The sequence below is a fragment of the Prunus persica genome, chromosome G6, assembly GCF_000346465.2.
Source record: "Prunus persica cultivar Lovell chromosome G6, Prunus_persica_NCBIv2, whole genome shotgun sequence".
In the NCBI taxonomy this organism is placed as follows: Eukaryota; Viridiplantae; Streptophyta; class Magnoliopsida; order Rosales; family Rosaceae; genus Prunus; species Prunus persica.
Window position 1 is genome coordinate 15120993 of NC_034014.1, and position 15109 is coordinate 15136101.

General features: G+C 36.4%; 1 protein-coding gene across 1 annotated transcript; it reads left to right on the top strand.

The window, feature by feature from the left end:
- Window positions 5194–6555, top strand: LOC109949654 (protein FAR1-RELATED SEQUENCE 7-like). Its single transcript, XM_020565745.1, has 3 exons — window positions 5194–5503; window positions 5750–6203; window positions 6462–6555. Exons 1-3 carry the CDS (start codon window positions 5194–5196, stop codon window positions 6553–6555), a joined length of 858 nt encoding a protein of 285 aa, XP_020421334.1.

The following is a 15109-nucleotide window of genomic DNA, read 5'->3' on the forward strand; positions in this document are numbered from 1 at the left end:
TCGATCGAGAAACTATGGATGCAATCAGGAGCATTCCCATTGGTAATGTTGGTAATCTAGACCGTATAGTGTGGCCATGGAGTGCTAATGGCCAATACTATGTTAAGTCGGGGTATTAGATAATTCATGCTCTATGCTCTGAATTGTCTGGAGTCAGTGCTCACTCTTCCCATATCATCAATCCGGCGGTGTGGAAAGAATTGTGGAGTTTGGCTTCTCAGCCAAAAATTAAATTGTTCCTCTAGAGACTGCTCTCTCGTTCTCTCACTACATGTATGAATCTTTTTCGAAGAAAAATTAGGGAGTCTCCTTTATGCCTTATCTGTGAGGAATTGGAGAAATCGGAGGAACATTTGTTTTTCTTGTGTCCTTGGGTCCTAACAGTTTGGTTTGGCTCTGAGTTAAATTATAGAATCAATCCCTAAAGCTTTCAAACTTTTGATCATTGGTTTCTTAACTTGACCCAAATGGAGTTCTCTTCTAAAGTAGATAAAAATTGGTGCTTGACCTATATAAGCTTTATCTTGTAGGCTATTTGGAAAAGTAGGTGTCGTTTTAGTTTTGAATGAGTTAAACTAGAGCCTATTGATGTGTTGAGGTCTGCCTCTGCTTCATTTGTTAATCTAAGTGTGGATAACCTCTTTGCTTGTTGATCTCCTCCAAGGAGAGGTTGGTTTAAAGTTAATTCTGATGCGGCTTGGAGAAAGGACACCAATGGTGCTGGTCTTGGAGTGATGATTTGTGACTCGGAAGGACTGCTATGCGATGGTTCTGCAGAAAGTATGATATGTCATTCTGTGTTGGTGGCTAAGGTAGAAGCTGCTTTGGGTGGGCTGAAGTTGGCATTGCTCTCTAATTATCGTAAGGATACTATGGAGACAGATTCCCTTGTCCTCAAGGCTGGTGTTGATGGGAAGCATGAAAATCGCACTTGGGAAATTCTTCCTATCCTTTTGGAAATTAGGCGTATGGAAGCTATGTTTGATGCAGTCGAGTGGAGTTGGATCCCTCGCAAGAAGAATTGAGCAGCTCACGCTGTGGCTTCATTTGGTATAGGAGCGGTGCATAGGGTCATCTGGCTGGATCAGCCGCCACCATCCCTTATGGGTGTTTTAACCTTTGATGGGCTTCCTTGCCCCCCTGTTATTTAATATTTTGTTTTGCTAGGTTAGGTTTCTTGCACTAAGCTGTGTCTAGCATGTGCTCCTTTCCCAGCGTATGCTTATCTTGTATTCTCCTTTTGGCTCCCTTGTCTGGGGTTTATGAAGTATTTCTTATGACCATAAAAAAAATTTAGGAAATTAAATTAAATTTCGGGACGGGGTGTTACAACAGAGGTCTCAGGTTCAAACTCACATGGTATCTTAGTTGTGTGTGTGAGTTTAGACTATCGCTTGTATTAAAATTTAGCCCACCATTTATAGTTTTTTAAGGAGGCTTTTTATCTCAAATGGTCCCTAAGTGTAACGAAATTATCACCTTTCGTCCTTAATGTTAATTTTTTTTTGGTAACATTAATGTATTTACTCTTTCTACATCAAATTGGTCCTTACCATTACCTTCCGTCAAATTTTCTGTTATAATGCTCACATGACACATATGTGGAGCTCACATATCCAATTATATAAAGCCAAGTGGATTTAAATTAAAGATATCATAAAAGTTAAAATCCATATAGAATTGGCTAAAAAATTTAAGAAAAATGAGATTAAAACTTCAATAAATAAAAAAATTGAAGCCATTCCTCCCCCTTTTCTTTCTCTCTCTCCCCGTCTGCCCTATTTCTCTATGTTCTCTCTCACAACCCACTATCCCTCCCCTCTGCCCTCTTTCTCTATGTTCTCTCTCTAGAGCCGCAACACAACCCACTCTCTCTCTCTCTCTCTCTCTCTCTCTCTCTCTCTCTCTTCTCCAAGAAAGAATCATCTAAAAAAGATGGGAGCAAATACAAAATTGGTCACGGGCATTGAGTTGAGTGAGAGTAGAAGAAAGGGCTCTTACATTGCCAATGGTTTCCCTAAAAAAATAAATTTAAAATTTACAATTTAAAAAAATTGGGTATGGGATTTGGGATTTGGTGGTTGTGTGGGCTGTATCTCTATAGATATGTGGGCTCCTTTGTCTAGTTTTTAATTTTTATGGTATTTTTTTTTATTCAAAATCACTTGGCTTTATATAATTGGATGTGTGAGCTCTATATATGTGCAATGTCAGCACTTTAACAGAAAATTTGATGGAAGCTAACGGTAGGGACTAATTTGATATATAAAGAGCAACCTTAAGGACTATTAATGTCACAAAAAAACATTAAGGATGAAATGTAATAATTTCGCTAACCTTAGGGACCATTTTCAATAAAAAGCCTTTTAAGGATGCAGTGCAAGGCTAAATCATAGCCCCCTCAATATTTTATTAGTTTTAGTATATTCTTTAAATATATGGGATAATTTATTAAAGTACTCACATTTAAAATATATTTTTGGATAGGATTTTAGAAAAGAAAAATATTTTCAGATAGGATAAGATTAATTTAAAAACAACAACAGTTCACCAAAGAAACTAAAACCTTAATTTAAAAACAACTGGCCCCCCAAGAAATAGTAAAATAAGATATAGCGCACCCAAGAAGTAGGCCACATTTGGCCTAGCATTTGACCTTTTTGACCTACTTACTGGGTTTGGCCCAGTGACATGGCACATATAACCCATTTGTTGGACATGAGTTTTGGGTGTGAAATGGCTAAATGTGAGGGTAGAGCCCACTATTAGAGATGACATTTGCCAAGTTATTCTATAATGAGGGCTAAGATCCTGAGATAAGGTCCTAAATCTTAACTGTTGGATCAAACTAACCAATTTAATCCAAAGACTAATCAATTTGATCCAACAGTTAAGAGATATGGCCTTATCTAAGAGCCTTAATAAGTCCCTCACTATAGAATTCTTAGGCCTTTGACTCCCTCAGTATAGACCCTTATTATAACTCCTAATTACAGTCTCTCTATGTATTTCCTTCGTGAGAATTTGTTTGAGTTCGAATTTACAAAAGCCCAATATATAGGCTAATTGTATAAAACTTGATGCGAATTTTACCCAAAAAAAAAGGGGAGCTTCTATAGTGAGTGGAAAGTTATAAGGGGTGTTTTTGAGGGGTATGTAAGAGCCGTTGGATTTCATCCAACGGTGAGTTTTTAAAAGAGGGTGCATGTAGAATCGGGTTGAAATCTAACCCGTTAGAAACCCAACTTCAGTTGAAGTTCTTTCCCTCTTTCCCTCTCTGTGAAAAACTCAAGAACACAATCCTCTCTTTTTGAATGTAAAGCAAACCCACAATTAGAAGGATCCAAAGCTCCCAAACCCTATAGTCGCTCCATTGTCATCAGCTCCTTGGGAGGCCTGCGATCTATGGTATCCTCGGTATTACGATTAATGGCTCTTACCTAGCTGTTGCCCTGTTTTGATTCTATGGCTCAAGTGAAAACCCCTTCTCTTTTTCATTCAGCAGACAAGATTCTAGATGAAAGCAAAGTAGCATATCTCTTTTTGTAGCTAGACGCCGCAGCAGCAGTTGTTCCTCGATTTTGGTAGAGATGGAGTCTCAAATACCAAAGAGTCTTCTCTAATGTCCACCACATTCTCTCAAGCTGACTGACTTCGGAGCTCCCGATTGATTTTGAGAGGTAAGTTCACTTGCTGGATTAATTTTATTAGGTTTGGTTTATTTTTTGTGAGGTGGGAAATTCGTCATTTGTGGCATCAATAATGCGTCATTTGTGGAATCAATAATGTGTCATTTCCTTATGAATATTCAATATACTTAGTTGATTGTTTTTGGTGGGGGTGGGAAATTATGAAATGTAGGTAAAAGATCCTAAACTTGGGCTTAATGACATTAGGAGTAAGCATTTGGAGAGGATATTGGGTGAAGTTCTGTAATTGTTGGTTTGAATTACATTTGTGTTCTTAGTTGAACATGTTGGTTCTAATGTTATTTTTTTCCAGATTATTTCACAAGAGATGACGTAACTATTATTAAATTTTGCTTGCGTTTTGTGTAATCGGAATCCAACAAGTTAGGCTATGCGTGTTTTGTGTCAATTTGGGCAATGTTTTGTGTAAGTGGAATGCATTGATATGTTGTGATGCAGTAATGACTGATTAATGAATTAATATTTGCTATGCAGTAATATAGAAGTGGATCAATAATATACGTAGATAAAATGTCTGGGGGCTCAGAGAGTGATGACTGTGTAACAGCTAATGGGAGGGTTTATATTCCTGAAGTAAGAAATGAGGAAACACCAGCAGTTGGGATGAAGTTCGACTCGCTTGACCTCGTTTACAATTTCTATAATAGATATGCATTCTTAGCTGGCTTTGGTATTCGACTTCATTCCAACTTTTGGGGGAAAAATAAGAAAGAGATTTTGAGGAAAGAATTTGTATGTTGCAAACAAGGTGCATACAGGAGAGATGAAACTCGGGAGAGAAAAAGACAACGGGGAATAAGTAGATGCAATTGCAAAGCTAAGATTGTGGTTGTGAAGACAAATGGGAGCAAGAAGTATACCATATCTCTTTTTGCAGAGGGACACAATCATAAGATGACACCCTCAGAAAGAATAAATTTATTGAGATCACACCGTCATATTTCAGATTCTACAAAAGTACTCACAAAACAGTTGGGTTCAATTAATTTTCCCATTCATCAGAAGGTAAGTATTTTCGAGGTGCAATCCAGAGGAATGAATAAAATCTGTTTTATCAAAAAAGATATCTACAATCTTGAATGTAGTGTGAATGGGAAGCTGAGGAACCACGATGTTGAACTAGTGACTGAGTATTTTATGGCTGAACAGAAAAAAAAATGAGGCTTTTTATTTCAAGATTGAGGGAGATGGCCATGACAGGTTTAGTCGATGTTTTTGGGCAGATGCAACTTCTAGACGGGCGTACGGGTTTTATGGAGATATTGTTGTATTCGATACCACATTCAACACGAATCGATATGACTTGACATTTGCACCAATGTTGGGAGTTAATAACCATGGTCAGACAATTGTCTTAGCATGCGCATTTTTGAGCAAGGAAACGACATTTGCGCATGTTGGGAGTTTATTTGGATGTTTGAGGAGATTAAGAAAGCCATGCCAGGTGGCGAACCTAAAATGATCATTACAGAAAGATGCGGCAATGACCAGAGCAATTTCAATAGCCTTCCGGACTACATTTCATCGACTTTTCATATGGCACATCACATCAAAGTTCTCTGTTAAGTTACCACATTCTGCTTATAAGGAGTATTGGCGTGACTTTCAGAAAGCCATATGGGATACTGACAATAAGGATGAGTTTGATGCAAAATGGAATATTGTGGTTACAAAGGCTGGTTTGACTGACCATCCATGGCTAAGTTCAATGTTTGATTTAAGGAAATCTTGGGTTCTAGCCTACGCACGACAAGTTTTTGCCGTTGGAATGTCAAGCAGCCAAAGAGCGGAAGGTTCTCATGGTTTTTTCAAGCAATACATATCAAAGAGAAATTCGTTGATGGATTTCATAATACGATTTGAGAGGGCACTTTCTCATCAACATCAAAAAGAGTTGATTGCTGATCACGTAGATGCATTTGAAGTGGCTCAATGTATTCTACCGATGCCAATGAACAAACAAATGGCTACCTTGTACACAAGGACAATGTTTCAAAAGTTTGAGCAAGAACTAATACAAATTACAACATGTTTCCTAGAGCTCAAAACAGAGGATGCTTCTAAAGTTGTCTTTAACGTGAGCGAAAGGAAAAATTGGGAAACAAGAGTGGCAGAAGTCGTATATGTCAAAGATTCTGACCACGCATCGTGTAGCTGCAAAAGATTTGAATTTGTTGGAATTATTTGCAAGCACATCCTAGCATTGTTCAGAAGGGACCAGATTGAATATATGCCCAATAAATATATTTTGAAGAGGTGGAAGAAAACTGCGAAATCTGGATTGGTGTCAGATGCAAATGGCAACGAAATTAAAGACTCTGCAGATCCTGGTCTTTTAATAAAATGGAGTACAATGTCTCGACTTGCTTCAGATGTGGTTGAGGATGCATTAATGAGTGAAGAAGGATGTGAGCTACTGTCAGAGACTCTAAAAAGTTTGCAGGTGAAGTTGAAGTTGTTGAAGGATGGACCAAGTAATAACGAAGTTGGATGGTCCAGCTCTCAAACATAATATATGAAAGACCCTAAGAGAGTGAGGTGCAAAGGAAGGTCGAAAAACGAGTAACGGGAACAAAGGAAAAGGCAATGAAGCAAGGGATTAGACACTGTCGGGAGTGTGGACACATTAGTCATGATAGAAGACAATCCCAAGAAATTTGAACACACCGTAAGATGCTAACACTATTTATAATAACACCTAAAATTTGAATAGGTAAATTTTTTATGTGCTTGTGTTTGATGTTTATGCAGGACATCACCGTCGAACAATGACGAATCAACTCCAATAGATCGTAGTGACCCATTATTCGACGAATTTGACAGGATGCATGGACCAACTGAATGATTTATGTTTCTATTAGACGAAATCCAGTTGTTATGAAGACTAATGATCAGGTGAAGTTTTCTAGATTCAATTTTTATTATTATTATTATTTTGTTCATGTCCACCGATGAGCTCTTATTATGTCCACTGATAATTGAAATGAAAATTTGCTTGGTTTCATTCTTGCATGAAATTTGGACACATGTTAATTTTACGTCTTCTCCCTATTTAGAAATTTTCATAGACATTTGATAAAGTATCAAATTTTGAGTTATGTGAAGAAGCAATGACTTTTACCATGTAAAATGGGTAGTTTATGGTGAATTATGTTTTAACAGAGATTCATTGATTATATCACAGGCTAATGCAGCATTTCCAGGAGCCAGCTGTTGTTTCCATTACCAGTAATGATTTCCAGCAGTACCCACTTTTTCCGAATGTTATGTTCTAGTGTTTTACTGGTTATTAAGATCTGAGCTCGACTGGTTATTAGGGGCACGATTTTGTAAACATTTGTAACTGAAGGATACTTGAAGCACTTTGTTGGAACAGAGTTATTAGAAAGCAGCATGTAAAAAAGTACATTGCAGCTAATCACATTTCGAACGGTTGGAGAATATTTAAGGGTACACTAACATTTGAACTACTCATAATTCCACGCACAGAAGAAAATTTGATTGCAAAACATATTATGTGCTCCCTCTTAGCAATACCACGATCTCCCCAACCAATTGAACAACGGTAGCCACAATCACTCGGTCGTATTGGTCAGCTTCTTCTTAGCAGGTCTCACATGCTTATGGTCACTCATGTCCCCAGTGATATAGACGAAATAAAAATTCAGCAATATTTGGAATTTATTATATATAAATAAACCATAAACCGTTCACTAAACAATGTATAGCACATGTTATATTACTTATGACTCACGTGTCAATTTTTTGAGAAAAAGTACGCCAGTTCTTTAATGTGAATGGACATGATAATGAGGCTTTACTGATTCCCAACTTGCTGTGATATTGACTACTTATTGAATAATATTTCAATATTTGCAAAATATAATGTTAGACAGAAGGAACACATGATGACTTGCAATACATAGTCCCAATAATTATATATGAAGCAAATAAAACTGATATTTGTGTTATTTTAAATTAGATAATGACATTAAGGGAATATACTTCTAATTTGTGCAATACCACAATCACCCTCAACCAACTGAACAGCGGTAGCCGCAATCACTTAGTCGTATCGGTCGGCTTCTTTCGAGCAGCTTTGACGTGCTTATGCTCATTCATGTCACCACCATCGTCTAGTATCTCTCTCACAGCATCAGGGGACACATAGTCCCAATTATAACTTGTATGAGTAGTTGCCGCAAATGCTCGGAATTTTTTGAATCCTTCGTTGAATGCCAACTCCAGTTCACTATGGTGCTCTTCGCATCGCATATGGTTCATCAAACAACCTTTAATTTCATCATTCATCACTTTATCCAACTCCTCAGCTTTCAGCTTCCTTTTATGACTCAGCTTCAAGTACTTGTTCCTTTGGGAGAACGCTTTGTTCACTCTAATGTTAAGATCAGCCAAAATGGCCTTGTCTTCAACACATTTCTCGTGCCATGAATTTATCAGTCTGGAATTATAATCCAGCTTGCTACTGACTGCATGTATTGCCTCTAATGGATCATCGGAGTCGCCCTCACTCCCAAATGATGTTGAAAATGAAAGGGGTCGGTGAGTACAATGTGGAAATAGAACCTGCGACTCCAATTTGTCATCTTCAATTGTGTTGCTGGCGCCTGAAGAGGTTGACATGCTTGAATAATCCTATTTGTTTTGGGAGGATGAGGATTGAATATGCAATTTCGTTTGAGAAAGGGAACATAGGTTTATAGACCAACATACCAAAGCTTGTGTGTAGTCAACATATGTACTTTCTTTCAATTTTTTAAAAAAGAGGTGTCAGGTTTTGCTTTTCAAGCATGTCAACCTCACACTCTCCTTACACCACTGATAGTGGTTGAAAGAAACTCAATGGAAGTGACATCTAGTTAGTGAACTCAACCAAACTAGTTAGGATTAAACTTAGATTGTATCAGACCAAAAATTAATTTATACATTGTCAACCAAATATTTTTTGGCGGGAACGCTTTTATTGGTATTACTATCACCCCTTTCATAGAAATTCTCCCTCCACAAAAAACTCACTCCTCTGCCGAATCTGTCTCCATCTACTGAAACTCTCTCCTCCATAGAAACTCACTCCCCCCATAGAATGGATTTACTAACCAAGTTTGATGTGAGCATAATAAACACCCCTCCAAACAAAGACCACCTTCGATACGCAAGTGAGTCACCAGACAAGCAATGTCACATTCCTAGACAGAATGACCATTTCGTTGGAAGTTTTGAGTCTGAAAGAGTTCTTGCTTTTTGGAAGGAGAGGCATCTTCAACTTAGTGATGAAATCCAAAGGGCAAGGGCACGTTTGGAATTTGTTGAAGGCCAAATTGAAGATGACAAAAGGCAGGCCAATCTGGATAGGGCAAAGTTGCAGCGCATGAAGCGTAGACACAAACGACTTTGGAGTGTAGTTGTTCAAAAATACAAGAACTCATCTAATGCAGTGGAGTCAAAGAAGCGTGTGATGCAAGCTGGATTCGACTACTTCCGATCCTATGCGAAACTCGTCGTACCCGGGTTTGATTGGTCATCTATTACCGTTTTCAACGTTAACAAATATACTCAGCAAGGGAAGTAACCATTTTGGTTCTCGTGTTTGAGCATAGGCAAATCAGTGGAATTGGAATTTTCGTTAAACTCTGCTTCAAACCTCTTTTGATGCTTACTACTATGGAAGATTTCAACCTTAATATTTTGATGTCTTTAATTACGATAACACAAGATGCAAAGAGCCCATCTACTTCAGCTATATATGTTGCTGCCATGTCCATTTTTTTTTATCACGTATCAGATTTGGACATGGTTGCATCATATGCAATGTTGCCTTTATTTATTATATGTTAGGACAAGGTTTATGGAAAAGCATTTGTGAGTGCGTTTGTGACAAGGTTATTATGTACCATTTATCTATTGTTTTTTGTACTGGTTCATCTCCTACTATTTCTTTCTTTCTTTATATTATATGTTTGTGAAATCCCTCTCAAAGTTAACATATACTGTGAAAAAAATGCAAACTGAATATATAATCACTCATATAGACTAGGACAAATATTCACTAATATTTTCAAATTGCTTGACTTGTGTGAGGTTTTTCAGAAAAAAGTATGGCATTATTTTATGTGATTGGACATGATAGAAAATATATTACTGATTCCCAATGCGGCGTCATATGGACAACTTATTGAATACCTCTGACGTGTTCAAAACTCTAGGTGCAGTTGCATGTGGACAACTTATTGAATACCTCTGACGTGTTCAAAGCTCTCGGCGTAGTTGCAATGATGGCTTCAAAGCATATGCAATTATTATATATGTACATTATTATAACAAAACAGATTATTTTACATCCTTATATATGAAAGGAAACTAATTCTTGTATTATTACAAATTATATAACGAATATTAAGGAAATATACTTGTTAAAGTGAACAAAAATATATACTTAGGGTTAAGAGGAAAGTGAGTTATGTAAAAATAATTTGGATTTTTTCATTGCGAAACGGATGATTTATAGGTTCCCCTAGTTTTATAACATCACAAGCAGGTCCGAGTAATTTTCGGGGCATTTTTAGGATTTTCCTACTATTTATTACCTTTTTTCAAAGATTTTTGCACTAAAAAAGCCAAAATAATTGCAAGATGACACCTGGCGCGATCTCAGCCCATCACCTTTTACCACTTGCACAAGTGTACGTCAATCAACATGGCCACATCCTTGCCTTTTACCATAAATTATTATTTTATTACTTTTTCTTAGAAAATTCATAACTAAATACACAAAAATAAGAAAAATGATCCAAAAATTGCTACGAACTCATTGACACTCCATCTCCCTTGCTGAATTCCCCGATTCATTGTTACGTATTTTAAAAAATAATTCCGAACATTAACGGGAGATGCTTATTGAAGTAGGTTATTGAAGTTAAAGTTAACAAACATATATACTTAGGGTTAAGAGGAAAGTGAGTTATGTAAAATAATTTGAATTTTTTCATTACGAAACAGATGATTTATAGGTTCTCCTAGTTTTATAACGTCACACGGAGGCCGGAGTAATTTTCGGGGCATTTTTAGGATTTTCCTACTATTTATTACCTTTTTTCTAAGATTTTTCCACTAAAAAAGCCAAAATAATTGCAAGAGGACACCTGGCGCGATCTCAGCCTGTCACCTTTTACCACTTGCACAAGCGTACTCAGTCAACATGGCCACATCCTTGCATTTTATCCTAAATTATTATTTTATTACTTTTTCTTGGAAAATTCATAACTAAATACACAAAAATCCCAATAATGTTCCGAAAATTGCTACGAACTTATTGAGATTTCATCTTCCTACTGAATTCCCTATTTCATGGTTATGCTACATTAGTATTTTATTATTATTTGTCCTAAATTATTTTTATTATTATTATATTACTTTTTAGCCTGTACATTTGTTAATTATATTTACTCCAACTTTTTTTTTTAATTTTTATTTTCCGTGCGAATAGACCATTTCTAGTGCTAATCAGTTTCTCTCTTCTTCAATTTGTTAATTTTTTTTCTTTTTTAGGTTTAAGGGATGTTTTGACAAATAAAATGGAAATATACAAGTCATCCATTCTACAACATCAGGAAAAAATTATTCAAAGTCATTCACTGTTCAAGTTTTGCTTAAAAAACGTGTAACCAAATCATTTGGGATATGCTAAATGGGAAAATGTCATTCCCAAGCACTGGTGAAAAGACACCTACTCACTCCGTGCATGCCTTTTCGTTTACCAAATATTAAGATTGCAGTTGTGCAAAATATTTGTGTCAGTAAAATATCATTCTTAGCCGTCTATGATGTCAGTAATTATTCCACTATATAATATATATATTATACATTTATATATAAAACGGTTTATGACAGCACAAACACCAGACAAAATAGATTAAAACCCAACATTTAAACAACATTTGTACAACGTAGCCAGCCAACCTAGAACTGAAGAGAAGCAAGTCCACAATGCATAAAAACCGTAAAAACATACTACAACTAATTATAAGGGTATGGATTCCCTGGCATAACATGCACACACATCACCTTGAACCAAAAAATACTCTCACGGTGCCATTTGCATCGATTGCAACAAGTCCAGAAGGCAGGATTTATCTTTTCTTCAGTAGGCCAGCCTTGAATAACAAAACACCATTCATTGTTGTTACAAGCGCTGCAGTGATTGAACTTAATCTTCCCATAGTAAAACATATCTACGATATGTCTTGCAATAGAGAAAACTCGGCTTAATCTTCATCTCAAAGCATCCCTGGTTCCTTTCATATCAATGTTGTTACGTTGATTCAAAGAACATAAGAATTCTAATGCATCCTCTTTTGACTGACCAATTCCGGACATGCCAAGTAGTCCAACTAGATATGCCGCTTCCACATGGCCTGCCGTGGCTGCAATGCGCATCCCATACAACGCTTCCGCGTTACCCTGCATGAAAAATACTTCGAATGCTTCTCTAAATATCGACTCAGGGTTATCGCAAGCCTTGCATTGTTGCAAGAAATGCTGGACCGCAGGATTGACATGTTACCAGCTAGGATGGTCTGGGTACTTTTCCATTGAAATGGTGTTCCACACTTGTGGAGTATTTGCCAAAGTATGGAACAATGGGCACACAGATGCCATACGAAAGAGATCTTCCGATGATTGGGTTGCCACGTATAACATCACTTTAAACCAAGCTAACTCCTGGATGAAGGCTTGGGGCATATCCAAATGGAGATGCTTCCTTCTCTTTCCTCCGAGTGTAGTGAAATGTTTCGAATTCATTAAAATATTTTTGGAATGGAACGATTTGAGGAGTGGAAGAGGGGAGAAATGAGAATATATGGGGTTTTGGTTTTGTTTTAGGCTTTGTTTGTAGTGTTTTGAAAAGGTGTTTCCACTTGGGGTTTTTCCAAGTTGACCATTTTTAAAGAAACTGAACCAAACACCCTAAAACTCAAGACAAAAGAAGGAAAAACGTCATCAAATTGCAAAGAGAGTCAGACAGTCAAAAAGTCAATTAATAACCTATTTGCATAGCCATTTTTAGGATTTTCCTGCCATCAAATTCATTGATACAAATGTGATGGATTATTGACTAGTCACAGAAGGTCCCATCAGATACTTTTTCATTTTCCCACACCAAACTACCCCTAGTAATGTTATTAAAATGGAACCAATGATGATGGATTCTTATCCAACTAGTTGCCTTAATGAAATATAAATAAAATAATATATTTCAAGCAGTGTCCCCTCAATTTTCGGATTAATATTTGGTGGTGAAATATTATATTGCTTTTCGGGGTAAAAGGTGTCACAATTCTAAAGGTACAGGTATCCAGATCGTGACCAACCCACCCACGCATAGAAAAGAAGGATATAATTCGATTTGGGCAGAGATGAGAGAGAGCTGAGTGAGAAGTTTAGGCTTATGAGTGAAGGGGTATGACTGAGAACTATGAGTGAGAAGGTATGAGTCCGAAGAGGTTTCAGTGAGAAGATCTTAGTGAGAAGATTCAACATGTCTTCATCTTCATCTCCCGCTCAAACAAAGAGGTGTCAGTATTGTGGAGCTACAATGGTGCTTCGGGTTTCAAAATCAGATAAAAATCGAGGGAAGCCAAGCCATTTTGGAAGTGTCTAACCTCCTATGTAAGTTTTCATTTCAAGAATATGTATGTGGGTGAAAAAAACCTAGGTCTAACTCTGACAGAATTATTTTGCATATATGATGCCTGCAATTAGGGAGCCACCAGTTGCAATGGATTCGAATGGGTTGACGTAACCTCCGCTGAAGCAGAACAGCAAGATGACACGTATGATGCTACAGTGCTGAATATGCTGAAGTCCATTAAGGACTTGGTATTAGTTTTATTAGTTGTATCAATTGTCATATTATTTGTTCTTTTAATGATCAATTAAGTGCACAGATTCAAGGATTGTGAAAGTTCTCCCCAAAAAGACATGTTGCACGCACCACCAATGAGTTTTCAAACCCATTTTGTAATTTTTGTTCTTAAAATAGGTGGATTGACATTGAATTTAAACAAAAGCATTTATTTGTATGAAACCTAGCAAAAACTTTTCAAGACTTACTTTAAAAAAATAAAGTCATACGAAGATGATAAAATCACAATACAGGGCCAATACGATGCAATAATAAGACAATACATTTTTTTTGAAAATTGCATAATTATTTAGTGTATATAGATTGTTTATTTGCGTATATTTAAAGTTTATTGATTGTTTAGTGCATATAAATCGCATGATATTGAATGTTTATTGAAGGTTTATTGATTGTTTACTGCATGTATTTCGCATGTTATTGCTTCGATATTGAATGTTTATTGAAAGTTTATTGATTGTTTACATGTTTATTGAAGGTTTATTGATTGTTAACTGCATGTATTTCGTATGTTATTGAACCGGTATTGAATGTTTATTGAAGGTTTATTGATTGTTTACATGTTTATTGAAGGTTTATTGATTGTTATGTATTTCGCATGTTATTGAACCGATATTGAATGTTTATTGAAGGTTTATTGATTGTTGACATGTTTATTGAAGGTTTATTGATTGTTAACTGCATGTATTTCGCATGTTATTGAACTGATATTGAATGTTTATTGAAGGTTTATTGATTGTTTGCTGCATGTATATCGAATGTTATTGCTCCAATATTGGATGTTTATTGGGGGCAAAAATACAACTCAAGTAAGATTTAAGGGAGGAAACGGATCTTATTCTTTCTTTTAGTAGGAAGAACAACTGTTAAGTATAATTTCCTATTCAATACGACTTCCTTATGGTTGGTGTAATTGGGGACTGATGTATATTACATGTCTATTGTGTGTATATTGCATATCTATTGCGTGTATATTGTCTATCTGTTGTGTGTATATTGCTTGTCTGTTGCCTGTGTATTGTTGTTTATTTCCTTCATAAGCAATAAACAATCAATACACATACAATAAATGTAAGATATGCACGCAATAGAGAAGCAATATAGACGCAACAGACATGCAATATAGACGCACCAATATATATTACTTTTATGCTACTGAGTTGCCCAAAACCAATAGAATAAAGAAAATCAACGAATTTATTAACTGATTATAAAGGAGAGAGGGATTCAAACCCAAGGGACGGTACGGAACCAATAGGGAGTTTTTATAGCATTGCACCTGGGGACATTTTTTCATGTGTTTCTATAAAGAGGGCATGGTTGAATAAAATATTGGAGGCGAGGCCATAGCCGCTTATTCTCCTTACAGAATTACCTTATTAAGATGCAACCCATTGCGATTAAGTCAAGGCATGTTGAACGGCTTAAAGATTAGGATATGATATTTGAAATGGTGGCT

Excerpts from the sequence above, each read along its gene's own strand:
- LOC109949654 (XM_020565745.1), top strand. The coding sequence starts at position 5,194 with ATGACCAGAGCAATTTCAATAGCCTTCCGGACTACATTTCATCGACTT. Across the intron at positions 5,504-5,749 it reads AAGCAGCCAAAGAGCGGAAG|AGCTCAAAACAGAGGATGCT; the intron begins GTTCTCATGGTT and ends CATGTTTCCTAG. Across the intron at positions 6,204-6,461 it reads AGTAATAACGAAGTTGGATG|GACATCACCGTCGAACAATG; the intron begins GTCCAGCTCTCA and ends ATGTTTATGCAG.